The following is a 15,589-nucleotide window of genomic DNA, read 5'->3' as shown; positions in this document are numbered from 1 at the left end:
GTCGGCTCCGTGAGGAGCCGGGTGGATCTGCTGACGCCTGGCTTTGGGGAGCTTCAATTAGGGGAGACGAAGGGCACCCCGATGGCAAGATCCAGCAGGGCTTTGCCGCAGCCTGACAGCCCCAGCCTGTTCCCAATCCCGGTGCTCCAGTTCATCAGGTTCCCCCTGACAGGCAGCCAGCTCTCCCTGCAGCAGAGGTGCCTCCAACCTCACCGCCGGCTCAGCTCGTTAGCTCCCAGTTAGCTTGTGCAGGGTCATTAATTAATATTAGCTCCTGTGCCAGACCAGTCCTCGAGGGGTCCATCCTCTGCTAGACGCACGTTTCTTTTCATGGCAGACTGCTTCAGTGTCACCTTCCCTGGCTGGAAAAAGCTCTTTGTACCAGCCCCCTCAGCCAAAGGAGCAACTTCCATCCCCATCTCAGGGAAAATTAAGTACATCAGTCAAGTCAACCCCAGTTTAGTATGGCCCACTCACCCTGGTAAACGCCTGTTTTATCTTAATTCTTCAATGCAGAGCAGGAAACACCATCTACCCCACACTACCATTCATGGGAAGTTTGTGCAAGAGGGGCCCCAGCATGGAGCACCAGCATTTGCTTTTCCCTGGGATGTGGGAGGGATGGAAGCATCCCTGGGTCTGGCTCTGCCGGCTGGCTTCCCTTGGCTCCTTTGCTGGAGGGGTACACAGCTGCCTGCAGGCTTCCGGGCTGGGCTCCCATCTCTCCCACGGCTCCACGCCTGCAACCAGCCCCTCGGGGTGATGCCTGCCCTGTAAAATGCTTTTCCAGCTCTTCGGCTGCAATGCCTTGCAAGGACTGGTCCTAAGAGGAGTTTCCAGTACAGCCAGGAGTGAAAAGCATCTCACAGTGTACCTGCTGCACCCGACAGGGCTCCGGTAGCACATGGCTAGCAGAAAAATATAGGACATACCGTGCAGAATCCATGCGCAGCATCCCAGGAAGGTGGAGAGTGTCCATCGCCCGGTCCCCATGCCTCAGGCCTCCACACAGGCAGAGCACTGGGAAGCTCAAAGGGAGGAGAGAGCAGCAAGGAGCAGCTCCCTCCGTCCCTCCCTGCCTGCCTCTCCTGCAGAGCTGGAGTCCCACAGGTGCTCCTGCTCCTGCTCCCTCCTATTTATAGGGATGGCAGAAGGAGGCAGGTTGCCGACGTCCTCTCCCGCCCCCGGTCCCTTCCCTCCAATGTCCCTGTCACCCTTCCCTTCCGGTCGAGCCCTCCCCTTCCCAAGGGCTGGGTGCCCTGTTCAGATGGGGCATGGGGTGGGGTGTACCCAAAGCCCACCCTGCGGGGACCCACGCTCTCCCCAGGGACCTGGGCACAGCCTGGAGCAGCTCCCTGGGCTGCCAGCACCAGAAGGTGAAGCTGTGCCCAGAGCATTGTGTGGCATTGCCAACAGTGACATGGCAGTCACCTCACAGACCCCACAGGACATGCTCCACATGCAGGGTATGGGGCCACTGAGCAGTGTGTGGTGGTGACAGGGCAATGCCACCTGGTGTCACCAGCTGATGTCACCTGTGAGGAGAGCATGGGCACTAAGATCACCAGCTGAGCCATGTCTCAGCCCAGAGCAAGGCAGGACACCAGTCTCCACTTGAGTGCCCAGGAGCAGAGGCAGGTTATAATGCAGGCAGAATCATGGCTGGGGTCAGGCCCTGGGGTGTCAGTTGAGCTCCAGAGTGCTCAGCTGCAACCTGAAGCACTGGGGATCCCTCTTCAGAGCCCCAGCACATCCCAGTGGGGTTTGAAACCTGCACCTCGGTCTGGGCACAGCAGTGCTGGGGTGCTGGGAGGGCGTAAATGGTCAGGGAAGCTTCTTTGTAAGATTGGACCAGCATCCCCAGAGGATGGAGCAGGAAAAGGAACAGGTCCAGACCCCCTTCCCTGCTGTGGGGGTCCCAAGTGGCTTCACCCCTATGTCTCACCCCCCTCCTCCTCCTGGAGCAGCAATTACTGCACGCCCCCTTGAAAACTGCTGCCAGCTCCCCTGTGAACAGCATTATGCAAACTCCCACCACTACATGGTTTTGTAGTCAATTAAACACTCCTTAACCAGAAATGCCCCCAGGCAACTCCTGCGAAGTGTTATGAGGGGTGTTAGGCAGTACACAGTGTCCCGCTGGAGCAGGGCAGGCAGCACATCAAGTGACACCCCGACCCAGCACGGGGCAGTGTGGATGGGGAAATGACTGGCCAGGGGAGGCCAAGTCATGGCTGACCAAACACCATCCTGTAAAACCCACGCATTACCCCAGGCAGTGGGAACAGGGCACAGACAATAAACCAGGGCAGGGGGAGCCTCGCTCACCTGGAACTAAACTCCTGCCCACCAGAAATGCCACTGTGGGTGTAAGGCTGGGGGGGACAGTGCATTGGGGGTCTTGCAGCCAGCACTGCAGATCATGGGGTGACTGACCCATCAGTGAACACCTGAGCAGTGACCACACCAGGGCTGATGGAGGATTTGAGAGATGTAAACCTGCCGTGGGAGAGTGGTTCCTGCCCGTGCTGACGATGCTGTATCACCTCAGAAAGCAACCCCAACAGGGAATACATGCTGACGCTGGAAAGTGTTGCTCCAGATGGCGTTTGAGGTGCAAAATGTGGTGGGAACCACAGGGATTGTTACAAACATGCTGCTCAGCATAGAGGCAAACAACACAGCTGAAGTAAGATGCTGGCCCCAGCCTGTCTGCAAGCTCCTGTCTGTGCCCCACAGAGGCCAGTACTCTCTGAGGACCTTTGTGCCTGCAACTCCTGCCCCTGCTGTCTCACAGAAATGCCCATCTCCCAGGAGAGTCACGTGGCAGACCAAACTCATCCCTTTGCTCAGGCATTGGCACACCCTCCCAAGAAAGCCCAGAGCCACCAAGGGATGCCTCATCTTGAGGACAGTACCCTTTTACCACTCTGGGAAGGGGCTTTTCATTGATCTTTTTGCTATGTCTGAAACCAAGGTCCTGGCAAAGCACTGGTTCCTGTAAGAGCCATTAATCTGCTGTTACGAAAGGCCAAAGCATCACATGGGCACTGGAGCCCTTCAGGAGCCTGTAGCCAGGGGGCAATTCTGTGAATCTCAGCACCCAGGGGCTCTGCACCGTCCAGCATGGCGGAGCACGGCCCAGCACAGTGCCTTATCAACTTTCCTGGAATTAATGGGCTGGTTGTTCCAGTCCTGTGGAGAGCACAGGATCTCCTACTGGCTCCCCTCCAGCCTCCTGGCAAGGGCATTTGGAGAGGGCTCAGGGGTAGCAGTGGGGGAAACCAGGTTATCCATCAACCCCACAGGTTCTGGATGACTGGGCATCCTGGGTGTGTTGCAACACCCTCCTGCCAAAGAGTGGGAGCTGGGCTGTAGCCTCAGCAGGGGTGAAGGAAGGGGGACTCTGCAAGGGACACCTGAGTCACAAGGGACTTGAGACACGCCCCATGATGCTGCCAGGTCCTCTAAAGGTGACAGTCATGTTGGGCACAAGATTTGTTCCTTTGGACAATGCTGAGAGGTTGGAGTGTATCCCAGCAAAGAGGCTGAGAACTCTTTTTTGGACTGGGAAAGAAGCAGGACTTGGATCCAGCCTCCCAAGCCCCTCTGGTCAGTGGTCTGTGGCAGGCGAACAGCCATGGGGTGAAGGTGGCATCTCAAGGACAGCAGGCATGGAGAGTATGGGCAGCGTTGGGGGCTCGTCAGAGCTCTGTGCCACCACTGCCTGGGCAGTGACATCACTCCCATGGGAGCCACATCCTCCCACTGTGCCCCTCTGCTCCCTCCCAGGCTGGTGGCAGAGGGGACCAGCGGCCCCCCAACCATGATAAAGGTGGAAGGTGGCTGTGCCAGCAGAGAACAGTGAGTACCCTGGTCACCTTTTCATCCCAGCACTTCAGGACCTTTTCCTCCCTTTGTGACGCAGTTTGGCTCCATTACCCCGGCCTTGGCACCCGGCCATGTCCCGGGGTCTGAAGTTATGGATTCAACAGCCGGAGAAAACAGCCCAGTGGGATGCGACGTGGGAGGACTCTTGGCCCAGCTCCAAGGCGTAGGCAGACCACAAGGATTTCTTTCCCAGCACCCCACCAGGCAGCCAGCACAGGGACCCCTTCCAACAGCCTTTGCCCTGCTCCCCAGTTCCTTGCCTAGCTGCTAAGGGATCTCTCTCGGTCTCAATAGGTCCAACAAGCCCACAAAAGCCAGGCAGCATCCTGAAGAGGAAAGGGGCCACCCTGGAATGCAAGGGGCACCCCAAATGGGTACATCCTAACAAGCTGCCTGGGCACAGCCTCCAGCCCCAGCCCAGCCTCTCCCAGGCCCTGTGAACTGGCAGGCAGCTGGGTGATCCCATGGTGTCTCTCCCCATCCTGTCCAGCTGCTGGCTCCTTCCCAGCCGGCTGACAATCCAGGCAGCCTGAGAGAAGTCCCCAGGTTAGGAATCCTACAACCCCACACACCCCTTCCCAGCTCTCCCTGTGCCAGGGCAGTGAGGGCTGCCAGTGAGAGCCAGGGATCAGCCAAAAACAACCCCTGACACGCAACAAGGCTATTTTGCTAATTATTTCAGTTTTCAATCTCCAGGCAAGGTGGCTTGCTTAGGCTAATAATTGCTTCAGTTGGATTTTATCAGGCTAATTAATCAGTTAATAAATGACTTTGCTGCAGGGGGACAGATGTTGCAGCCGTCTCCTTAGCTGGGGACTGGAAAAAAACAGGGAAGGAGCACACCCCATGGGATTTCCACAGCCCCACAGTGCATAGGGCTGCCCCTGCAGCTGTGGGGTGTCATGGGGCAGAGAGCTCCAAAGCAGAGACCACCAGTCTGCCGGGGTGCCGAGCCATCCTTGGGAATGTCTGCAGCAGCCCCTGGTGGGAGGGGACAACACTGAGCCTGTCTCTCCACGCAAAGCTCTTGGGACTCATTTTCCTCACCGGTACCTCCAATAGATGGCAAAGCTGAAAATTGGGAAAGGCAACTTGGAAAATAAAGAAGTCATCACTTCAACACAGAAAACATGGAATTTCTATTTACTGCCCAGCATGGATGTTCTCCTCAGTCAGCAATACCACAGGTGAGCCTTGGGCACAGCAGTATTGGGGGCTTCAGGTCTTCATTTCATTCCTCTGTCTCCAGGGTGGCTTTGAAGGCTGAGCCAGCACAGTCCCAGATGTAAAAGCCACAGTCCCGTGCGGTTCCCTTCTCCCAGCCCCCCAGCAGAGCTGGAGGGGGTCCCACCACAGGAATCAGGTCTGGAGGAGGGTGGTGTGAGGGCTCAGGCTCCTCAGACAGGCTGTGGGAAGGGGCAGGAGGGTCACTGGGGGTACAGAGGGAAGGACAGGAAACCCCAGGTTCAAGAGGAGCTGTATGGGATTCCCCAGGGGCCTGCACCACCACGGAGTGAGGAGCTGGGAGCACTTGTCTTGGCAGTCCAGGTGGGAGCAGGCTGGGCAAGAGGCAGCAGTCAAGTCCTCCTCTTCCCTCGCCATGCCAGTGCCAGGCCAGCACACGGGAATGCTGTCTGCAGGTCCTCACGGAGCTGGGGGGAAAGAACAGCCATCAGACTCTGTCAGAGGGGGTTTCCTACCCCCTGTCCCCACACAGAAACAGCCTGGTCCTGGATTATGGCAGCCAAAGGAGGGTCTCCCCTTCATCTGAAAGGGCTCTGGATGACATTCAATGCAAGATGCAGCCATTCCCCTCCCTGACTGAGGAAACCACAACTGGCAGATGCAGAGTGGGATCTCCTCCTGCCCACCTCACCTTGGACAACACCAGCTCCTGCACCGTGGTGTTCCCCAGGTCCAGAGCGGTGGATAGCCTCAGTGACAGAAAGAGGTGAGCTGCACCTAGGAATTAAAAATAGGACTGTGGTTATTGCCCTGGGCAGTGCCAGAGGACCTGGGGGTCTCTCCTCAGGGTTGCTGGCACAGACATGGGACATCCTCCCAGGTTAATTGTGTCATGGACACACTACCCTGTCAGAAGAAGCCTCCCACTATACAGCAAACCACATGTACCTCAAAGCATCAGGACCTCCCCACTGAGAGCAGAGCAAGAGTGGGGCTCCAGGACCCCCTGCACTGGCCCCAAGCACTGATGCTGGGGGTGGTGATGCCCATGGGCACAGCACTTACTGGTGTTAGACGAGCCAGAGGGGCAGACTGGTGGCAGCGTTGGCAGGTCTGTAGGCATGCTGAGGGCAGTGGCCTCTGAGGTCTGGGCTGAGCTGGTGTCAGGGGAAGAGGGCTCAGTGCCTGGGCAAAGCAATGTTAGGTTAGTGCTGTCTGCAGAGGTACATGATGCTCCTGCAACTGAGGGCAGGCCGAAGTGAAACTGCATATGTGAAGCCACCCAAGTACATGAGATTCCTATGGGGATTTGTCACCCTGACCACGTCCCTGCTTTCCAGATGCCCCCTGGCTGAACCCACCCATGGCTGCACCAGGGGTCCCAGATGCTGTCAGAGTACCTGGAGTCGACTCCATAGTTGAGGGGAAGATGTCAGGGGTAGTCCTGTCTGGGACTCTTGAAGAGGGGGTGCTCATGGGGTCGGATGTGCTGATAACAGGGCTGGCTGTGGTGTCTGCCAGGGTTGCTGAGGACCCCACTGAATCTTCTGTAGTTGTGGTGAGAGAAGGCTCAGTGGGAGGTGAAGTGGTGTCAGTCTCTGTGAATGTGCTGGACTCCTCTGAGGTGGAGGCTTCTGTTTCAGGGCTGGAGGAAAGGAGGGTGGCTGTGCTGGTGGAGTCAGTGGTAGGCACCAGTGCTGAGCTCTCCATAGGTGTTGAGGAGGTAGGGAGAGCTGGGGACACAGTTGCTGTCACACCCATGGGAGTGGTCTCTGCAAAGAGTTGGGACAAGGAGATGCACAAGGGTTGGTGGTGAAAGGCTGAGTCCATGGCTGTGCTGGGGATGCTGCAGCATCACCACCACAGTGAGCTCCCTGAGCAACCCAGAGCTGCACATCAGCCATTGGGGCTGACTGGAGCATCGGGAGTGGAGTTCCCTGTCCTGCATGGATCAAATACATGGATCTTTTCAATGGGTATAAGCCAGGCAGACCACGTAAATCCCCAGCCTGACAAAGCAGGAACAAGCCATGGCCATCGCTGGTTTCAGGGCAGAAACTCCTCTCGGCACCAGCCCTAAGACCCATTCCACCATCTTCACCCATCCCTGGAGGAAGTCAGACAAACCCGTCTGACAGGAAGAGCCAAGCAGGAACTGGTGACCGTGAGACGGTCTGGAAATGCAGCAGCAGCAGTTTAAACAAACCCTCTGTACTGCAGATAGTCAGGAACTGATAGCGGTGGGTGTAAATAATGGCACCGGGGGAAGCAGCCCCACAAAGGAACAAATCCCAGCTTGGAGCTCAGGATGAGCCGTTAGAGACGTGCTGTGACCCACAGAAGCTCTGGGGGGAGGGGGTGGGACACAGGAGGGCTGCCCTCTCTTCCACTATGGACTGTGCTGGAGCAGTGTGCTGTCCCCAGAAAAGCCCAGGGATCTGTAACCCTCTTCAGAGGATGGGTAGGACAGCCTGGCTGCCTGGACCTATGTCAAGGGGTGTCTGTGAGGTAGTGGCTTTGGGATACCAGAGTGGATTCCCCAGCACAAACCCAGCGAGTCTGGGGCTCTGCTCGCATGAGGATGGGAAACTGAACCACAAGCTGCCATCTGCTTTCAGCCAACCCAGCCAGAAACTTCCAAAGCCCCTGACACCCATGCTTTCCCCGCACATAGCAGCTGGTTAAATAAAAATACAGAGAAGGGCAAAGATCTGACCCCAGCCCTTGCCAGGTAGGTGTTTGCACAGAAGGGCCTCATCCTCACAAAAGGAGAAGCAGCAAGTCCACCTGTGGTTCCCATTTAAGAAGCAGGAAACAGCATTCCACCCCCCTGCACCCCACAGGTGCCACCCCTCCACCCTGGGGAATGATGCTCCCCACTCACCACCCACCCTGTGGAGAGCATTGCATCCCACTCAGCCCTTACCCAGAGCCAGGTGCAGCACAGCAAGGCAGGTGAGGCTCAGCAGCAGCAGCAGCAGCAGGGACCAGGGCAGGAGCAGGGACTGCCCTCCTCTCTGCCCAGCCATGTCCAGGTGAGCAGGAGCTGACAAACCCCCGCAGGCACTGCTCTGAGTGCTCCCCACAGCCCCAGCACTGGGGTTTCCAGGTCTCCTTCACCCAGCAGAGGAGGAGCATCCAGGTGGGTCCTTTCACCCTCCAGGTGCTGGCAGCGAGGCAGTGGGTTCCACCTGACACGGACACTCCCAGGGACTGGTGCAATGCCCAGCAAACATCAACTGCACGGCTGGACGCAGAACAGCCACAAAAAGTGGGCAGGGCAGGCGACCAAGGCTGCCACAACCACAGACCTGGCTCCTGTGGCTGTCCTCTGCCTGCTGTGGGGTGGGTCACAACGGAAAAAAGCCCGGGGATGAGCCAGGCTGCCTGGAAGCCCGCACTTCACCGCAGGGGTGATGTTTGGTGGTGGCTCCCAGCACCAACGCCCTCAGGAGACAACAGCCAGCTCTGCCGGAGCGCGAGGAGCTGGCCAAGAGAACAGGCGGCGCTCAGGAAGGGCGTGCTCCAGGCTGAGGGTTTGTCCCCTGGGCTGTCTGTACAGGCATCACTTCCCCGTGTCACAGCGTGTCACGGCCCAAGTGCATTGCTGACAGTGGGGCTGCTTCCTTCTTCTCAGGGTCAGGGACAAGAGCACTCGGAGTGCCTGCAGGCACTGGGCCAGGAACTGGAGTTCTGCAGGCAGGCAGGCATGCTGGAGATTGTCAGGGCATAGCCACCCTGCTGCTGAACAGCTGCACGGGGCACTGCCAGGGCACAGGCACACAGAGGCCATCACCAGGGAACCGGCACTCTGACGAGGTGCTCTCACACCGTAGGCATTGGGCCAGGGTGCAGGTACTCTGTGAGGATACAGTAGCTCTGCTGGGGTACAGGGACACAGCAACATGTGCATGGCCAGGGGTACTGGGGCAGGGCACAGTCTCCCTGTCCTGGCTGAGGTGCAGGGAGTGGGCTGTCACCAGGGTATATCTGCAGTCCCAGGATTAAGGCTCCTGCAACAGCCAGCAGGATACAGCCACACTGACAGGACACGGGTGCCCAGTAAGCAGCACTGCCAGGGGACAGCTGCCTGGGGGACTGCTGGGGTACAGTCACACTCCTTGGGGTACAGGGTACACAGATTCTCCAGGGGGTGTGTACATACAGGCTCAGTGCTGGGGGCACAGCCACATGGCAGTACTGTCACACCACAGCACAGGTCCCCAGCCTGGGACACACCCACTGGCCTGCAGAGCCTGGAGACAGGGTGGCCCCTGGGGGAAGAAGCCAAGTGCCTGGCTGAGCAAGGTGGGACATCCCGTGGGGATTTACCACCCTGATCCTGCCCTCTGGGTGCCCTGTATCTGTACTCACCTGCAGCGTCACTGGGGGTCTCTGGTTCTGGTGGGGTGGTGGTACCAGGGGTGGTACCAGGTGTGGTCCCAACTGGCTGGCTGGGGACAGGGGTGCTCCTAGGGACCTCTGTGGTGGTAACAAGAGAGGCCATGGTGTCTGATGGGGTCGTCAAGGGCCCATCTGAAGTGTCTGTCACTTCTGGAGTGGTGGAAGAAGAGGTGGTGCTGGTCCCTGGGGATGTGCTGCCAAGCAGTGTGGTCATGGCTGGCCCTTGGTAGGGGCTGGTGCTAAGCCTGGTGCCCACCCCGGTGGAGGAGAGAAGAGTAGAGGTGAGGGGAGGCAGTGTGCTCATTTCAACTCCAAATGAGCTGACAGCCAGGGCCGTGCTGGTCTCCACTGACATGAAAGTGGTAGTCTTGTCACAGTTGGGTGTCATGGTCACGGAGGCTGGAGCTGGCAGGCTGGTGGTTGGTCCCAGCTCTGCTGGGGTAGTGCTGCTGGTGGTGGATCCCAGCTCTGCTGGAGTGGTGCTGGTGGTGGTTGGTCCCAGCTCTGCTGGGGTGGTGCTGGTGGGTCCCAGTCCTGCTGGGGTAGTGCTGGTGGTGGGTTCCAGCTGTGCTGGAGTAGTGCTGGTGGTGGTGGGTCCCAGCCCTGCTGGGGTACTGCTGGTGGTGGGTCCCAGCTCTGCTGGGGTGGTGCTGGTGGTGGTGGGTCCCAGCCCTGCTGGGGTGGTGCTGGTGGTGGGTTCCAGCTGTGCTGGAGTAGTGCTGCTGGTGGTGGGTCCCAGCCCAGGTGACACAGGAGTGCTATGAGCTGTGCTGCCCCTTTCCTGTGGTGTGGTGATGTTGGAAGCTGCCAGGCTGCTCCGCTGAGCTGTAGAAGCACTGGATGTGAAGGCATCCATTGGCATCTCTGGGGTGAAGGTTGCAGGACGAGAGGAAGGGAAGGTGGCTGCAGTGCTTGTGCTGGTGTTGGGTAGCAGTGCTGTGGTCTCTGTGGGTGTCAAGGAGGTTGGGAGAGTCAGGGATGCAGCGTTTGTCATATCTTTGACAATGGTCCCTGCAAAGAGGTGGGAGACAGCACACAAGGCCTGGCAGTGAAAGGCTGGGACCATGGCTGTGCTGGGCACGGTGCAATATTACTACTGCCATGAACTGCCTAAGTCTTGCATCAGCCATGGATCATCAGGAGTGGGGAATCCCTGTCCTGCATGGATCGAGCATGTGAATTGCCTGAATAGCAACATGACAATCAGCCAGGCAGACCACGTAAATCCCCAGCCTGACAAAGCAGGAACAAGCCATGGCCATCGCTGGTTTCAGGGCAGAAACTCCTCTCGGCACCAGCCCTAAGACCCATTCCACCATCTTCACCCATCCCTGGAGGAAGTCAGACAAACCCGTCTGACAGGAAGAGCCAAGCAGGAACTGGTGACCGTGAGACGGTCTGGAAATGCAGCAGCAGCAGTTTAAACAAACCCTCTGTACTGCAGATAGTCAGGAACTGATAGCAGTGGGTGTAAATAATGGCACCGGGGGAAGCAGCCCCACAAAGGAACAAATCCCAGCTTGCAGCTCAGGGCAAGTCCATGAGACCTGTTGGAACCCACAAAAGCTCTGGGAGAGGGTTGAGGGGTGCAGCAGGAAGACACCTAAAGCTCTAGTTCAAGGCTCTCAGGAGGCATAAGCTGCAGATCTATTCCCAGTGCTCCACTCAAGACTGCTCTGACTTTGCATCAAATGCAAATGTTGGGATGGCATTTGAAGTTTTCCAGGCCAAGTATCTCCCAGTGATGTTGCCATCTGGGCATGGCCATTTGGTGCTACTGGGCAGGTTGTAGCAAAGGCAATGAGCCCAGCAAGGACCAAGGACCAAGGGGGTCCAGCTGGGCTTAAGGTGTTCTCCTGCCAGACAGAGACCAGATGCAAAAGAAACGGAGCTTGTTGCTTGTGTTCTAAAAAGCACTGCCCTGTTTGCCCATTAGGACAGGGCTGAGATGTTGGAAAGCAAACACCCGAAGTGTTTCACCTCTGTGGGTGAAGTCACCCCAGGGCCACCCACCACCCTGGGGAACGATGCTCCTCACTCACCCCTCACCCCACTGTAGCTCCTCATACCGCTCAGCCCTTACCCAGTGGGAGATCCAGCACAGCAAGGCTCAGCAGCAGCAGGGGCAGCCCTCCCGTGCCCCGAGTCATGTCCAAAACCAGCACCCCAGCCCCTTGCAAGGTAGGGGACCTGAGGACACAGGGCGTGGAGAAGGTGCCAGCAGGGAACTACGCTGCCGAGTGATGGCTGGCGGTAGCTGGAGCTGCTTCCTTGTTCCCGGGCGCAGGGAGGGGAGGCAACAGCGGGCACTAGCCCCCCTCCCGGGGCAGGGGCAGCGCCTTGGGCGCGCCGGGGACATCGGGGCAGCACCTGCGCCCGTGTGCGGGGGGCGGTCCCGGGGGCGGAGCCGCGCCCCTCGGGACACGGCCACGCCCGTGGGCCCGCCCTTCGCACACGCCCACGGCTTGTGTAACACTCGAGGGCCGCGTGGCTTCCAGGTAGGGATCGGCATCGGCATCGGCATCGGCATCGGCATCGGCATCGGCATCGGCATCGGCATCGGCATCGGCATCGGCATCGGCATCGGCATCGGCATCGGCATCGGCATCGGGACCGGGGCCTGGACCGCAGGTATCGGGAGCAGGAGCGGATCGGGCCAGGGACCGTAACACCGTTATTCCGGGTTCCCGAGGACCGGCGAGGGCAGGGGACCAGCATCCCCCGGGCTCTGGGGGCGGACCGGGGCCCGGGATTGGCAGGGAAGCGCGGGAGCTCAGTGCGGCTGTTTTCCTCTGGCAGCGGCACGCTGCTGCGGGCGGTGCTGAGGATGCGGCGGGGCCGAGGGAAGCGAAAGGCCGAGGTCACGGAGGTGCCGCGAGTGGCTCGGAGGAGGACGGAGGAAGAGGAGGCGATACAGCAGGCTCGTCGGAGGGCGGCCCCATCCGTTCGAGAGTTCAAGTACAACAAAAAGCGGGTTCGCCTTGTTTCGCAGGGCCCGGATCTGAAGGATGATGCTCGGTGCATCCTTTACTGGATGTGCCGGGATCAGCGAGTGCAAGGTGCGAACTAGCTGGTGGAAGGGGCTCCCATGGGTGGTAAAAGCGCTGCTCCCCTCCTTCTGTAACTTTGGTGCTGGCCCCACTCTCTCTAGGGGGGATCTGGAGGAAAATCTTGTGAAACCCCATCCCCGTTCTGTCAGTGAAGCACCTTCCTGACGCTGCCCTGTGTGTTTTCCCCCCAGATAACTGGGCTTTCCTCTATGCCCAGCGCCTGGCCCTCAAACAGGAGCTGCCTCTGCATGTCTGCTTCTGCTTGGTGCCCAAATTTCTGGAGGCCACCATCCGCCACTACAGGTTCATGCTGAGGGGCCTGCAGGAGGTAGCAGAGGTACAGCCAGGGGATGTCCATACTGGGGGGGGACAGGGCTCTTGGGGAAGTGGGGAGGCAGATCCATCCCTTCAGCAGATGATGGTTGAGTGGGGTTTGCAGAGCCATGAACTGTCCCACAGCCATTTCCCTGTCACTGCAGGAGTGTGCAGAGCTGAACATCTCCTTCCACTTGCTGCTGGGCTATGCCAAGGATGTGCTGCCCACGTTTGTGGTGGAGCATGGCGTTGGTGGGCTGGTGACAGACTTCAGTCCCCTCCGCCTCCCCCGGCAGTGGGTAGAGGACGTCAGGGAACGGTTGCCAGAGGATGTGCCATTTGCTCAGGTGGGTGCCGGCACTCTGGGAATGGAAAACTGACTGGTGAGATGTGGGACAACCTTGTTTCCTGCATCTTGCGTGCTGGATTGACGAGCAGAGAGCACGCCTGTCATGTTGTCAGGATTGCTGGCTTCTCACAACCTTCTCCACGGCTTTTCTCCCCAGGTTGATGCCCACAACATTGTGCCCTGCTGGATTGCCTCCCCCAAGCAGGAGTACAGCGCCAGGACCATCCGGGGCAAGATCCATGCTCAGCTCCCCGAGTTTCTCACTGAGTTTCCCCCTGTTGTTCGGCATCCACATCCACCCTCCTGCCCAGCAGAGGTACTAGCAGTAGACACTCCAAGCCCATTCATGGGCAGGTCTCAGAGCGTTTCACAGAGTGTTTCACAGAATGTTTGTGATCCTGGGAGGGGTTGGCAAGGAATGAGGACTGTGACCTGCCTGAGGTCACACACAGATGGTGTGGAGATGAGGATGCCCTGGGGAAAGGGAGGTTCCCACCTCATTCACACTGGCACAGACTGGGGATTTGGCTGGTTGGGGATGTAACACTCAGGGCAACCCTCACTGGAAATACTCTGCAGGTGCACTCACTGCTTGATCCCGGCCCAGCCCATCGATTGGGAGGCCTGTTATTCCAGCTTGCAGGTGGACCACACGGTGAAGGAGGTGGAGTGGGCAACCCCTGGCACAGCTGCAGGGATGGCTGTGCTGAAGTCCTTCATTGCAGAGCGGCTGAAATCCTTCAGCACCCACAGGAATGATCCCAACAAGGCGGCTCTCAGCAACCTGTCCCCATGGCTTCACTTTGGTGAGTATCCCAGGCTTCCCACTCAGCAGCAGGACTGAGCATTGTGGCTTGGACCAGCGGCCTGACTTGCTCCTTCCCCATGTCACCAGGCCAGGTTTCCACCCAAAGAGCCATCCTGGAGGTGCAGAAGCACCGGCGCAATTACAAAGACTCAGTGGATGCATTCGTGGAGGAGGCTGTGGTGCGGCGGGAGCTGGCTGAAAACTTCTGCTACTACAATGAGAACTACGACAGTGTGCAGGGTAACATCCTGGGTCAATGCTGGGTACCCTGGCAATCCCAGTTTTGCTAGGAGAAGGGCTGTGGGGGCACTCGTGCTTGCCATCATTTGGTCTCTTCTGGAGGTAGGACAGAAGCTGGCAGGTGCCCTCTTCAAGACTGGTGCCTGCAGGGCACAGTGCCCTCAGTAACCCAGAACAGGTTGCTCAGTGTTGCTCCTCATCTTTTGCTCATAGGTGCCTATGACTGGGCGCAAACCACCCTGAAGCTCCACGCCAAAGACAAGAGGCCTTATCTGTACAGTCTGCAGGAGCTGGAGCAGGGCACCACACATGACCCACTCTGGAATGCTGCCCAGGTACTGCCCTACATCTTCCCCACAAAGTGCTGAGCTTTCTTCCGAGGCGCAGAGGTGACCTGCCACGGGCTGGCCCTTATGGCTGTCTCTATCCCTGCAGCTGCAGATGGTCCAGGAGGGCAAGATGCATGGCTTCCTGCGGATGTACTGGGCCAAGAAGATCCTGGAGTGGACGCGCTCCCCTGAGGAGGCCCTGCAGTTTGCCATCTACCTCAACGACCGCTACGAGCTGGACGGGAGGGACCCCAATGGATATGTAGGCAAGCTGCAGGGTCAGGGCATGGGGTGGGAGGCCTTAGCTGTGATGGCCAAGGCTGCAGTGGGGGCTCTCTGCAGGCAACTCCAGCCGCACCCACATCCCACTAGTTCTCTGGATGCCTCTGAGCAAGGGGGAGAGCTGACACTTGTGTCCCTGTGCCTGGCAGGCTGCCTGTGGTCCATCTGTGGCATTCACGACCAGGGCTGGGCAGAGCGGCCCATCTTTGGGAAGATTCGCTACATGAACTACGCCGGCTGCAAGCGCAAGTTTGATGTCGACCAGTTTGAGCATCGCTACGCCCCCACACACTCCCAGTGACCCTCTCTGCTGGGGCGGATGGGCCTTTGCCAAGTTGCCAGCTTGCAGGGATCACTCTGGGATGTTGAAGGGCTCTCTGTAACAGCAGCAAGCTCCAGGGTTTTGCAGGTCTTTGCCATCACCCACTGCTCAAGTTGCCACACTGTGGCAGCTGCTGGAGCCTTTCTGCTGCCACAGGTTTGCTGGCAGTTGTGAGAGCCCATCCTCAGCGTGCCTGTGCCTGCCAGAAACCTTTTCTACAACCGCTGTCCTCTGGAGTAGCCCAGGTCACCATTGCTGCTGGTAACCACAGCTGAGATTTGGGCTGAGCAGTGTTTCTAAGAAAAAGCCCCTAAGAAGAGGCTCTTTGTGGAGCCACTACTGGGTTGTCAGACATATCTTTCAATAGTTGTTTTAAAGTTTACAGTTTCTATCACCTGTGCTCATGGTGTTTAT

At 58.4% G+C, this 15,589-nt stretch overlaps 2 protein-coding genes across 2 annotated transcripts; one reads left to right on the top strand and one right to left on the bottom strand.

Annotated features, from left to right (window-relative positions):
- Positions 1-5,006: 5,006 nt before the first annotated feature.
- LOC136365466 (mucin-2-like) lies at positions 5,007-11,844 on the bottom strand. Its single transcript, XM_066325950.1, has 6 exons — positions 11,564-11,844; positions 9,451-10,425; positions 6,477-6,848; positions 6,142-6,261; positions 5,768-5,853; positions 5,007-5,543 (listed from the first exon to the last, which is right to left on the bottom strand). Exons 1-6 carry the CDS (start codon positions 11,628-11,630, stop codon positions 5,469-5,471), a joined length of 1,695 nt encoding a protein of 564 aa, XP_066182047.1. The 5' UTR covers positions 11,631-11,844; the 3' UTR covers positions 5,007-5,468.
- A 444-nt stretch (positions 11,845-12,288) lies between these two features.
- Positions 12,289-15,569, top strand: LOC136365473 (deoxyribodipyrimidine photo-lyase-like). Its single transcript, XM_066325966.1, has 9 exons — positions 12,289-12,539; positions 12,722-12,867; positions 13,010-13,192; positions 13,352-13,510; positions 13,802-14,000; positions 14,090-14,242; positions 14,456-14,577; positions 14,678-14,837; positions 15,003-15,569. Exons 1-9 carry the CDS (start codon positions 12,308-12,310, stop codon positions 15,152-15,154), a joined length of 1,506 nt encoding a protein of 501 aa, XP_066182063.1. The 5' UTR covers positions 12,289-12,307; the 3' UTR covers positions 15,155-15,569.
- Positions 15,570-15,589: the final 20 nt, after the last annotated feature.

This window comes from Sylvia atricapilla, chromosome 10 (genome assembly GCF_009819655.1).
Source record: "Sylvia atricapilla isolate bSylAtr1 chromosome 10, bSylAtr1.pri, whole genome shotgun sequence".
Classification (NCBI taxonomy): domain Eukaryota; kingdom Metazoa; phylum Chordata; class Aves; order Passeriformes; family Sylviidae; genus Sylvia; species Sylvia atricapilla.
This window is presented reverse-complemented; position numbering and strand designations above follow the sequence as displayed.

Excerpts from the sequence above, each read along its gene's own strand:
- LOC136365473 (XM_066325966.1), top strand. The coding sequence starts at position 12,308 with ATGCGGCGGGGCCGAGGGAAGCGAAAGGCCGAGGTCACGGAGGTGCCG. Across the intron at positions 12,540-12,721 it reads CCGGGATCAGCGAGTGCAAG|ATAACTGGGCTTTCCTCTAT; the intron begins GTGCGAACTAGC and ends TTTTCCCCCCAG. Across the intron at positions 12,868-13,009 it reads GCCTGCAGGAGGTAGCAGAG|GAGTGTGCAGAGCTGAACAT; the intron begins GTACAGCCAGGG and ends CTGTCACTGCAG.
- LOC136365466 (XM_066325950.1), bottom strand. The coding sequence starts at position 11,630 with ATGACTCGGGGCACGGGAGGGCTGCCCCTGCTGCTGCTGAGCCTTGCT. Across the intron at positions 10,426-11,563 it reads TGTGCTGGATCTCCCACTGG|AGACCACAGCACTGCTACCC; the intron begins GTAAGGGCTGAG and ends TGACACCCACAG. Across the intron at positions 5,544-5,767 it reads AGGAGCTGGTGTTGTCCAAG|CTCCGTGAGGACCTGCAGAC; the intron begins GTGAGGTGGGCA and ends CTTTCCCCCCAG.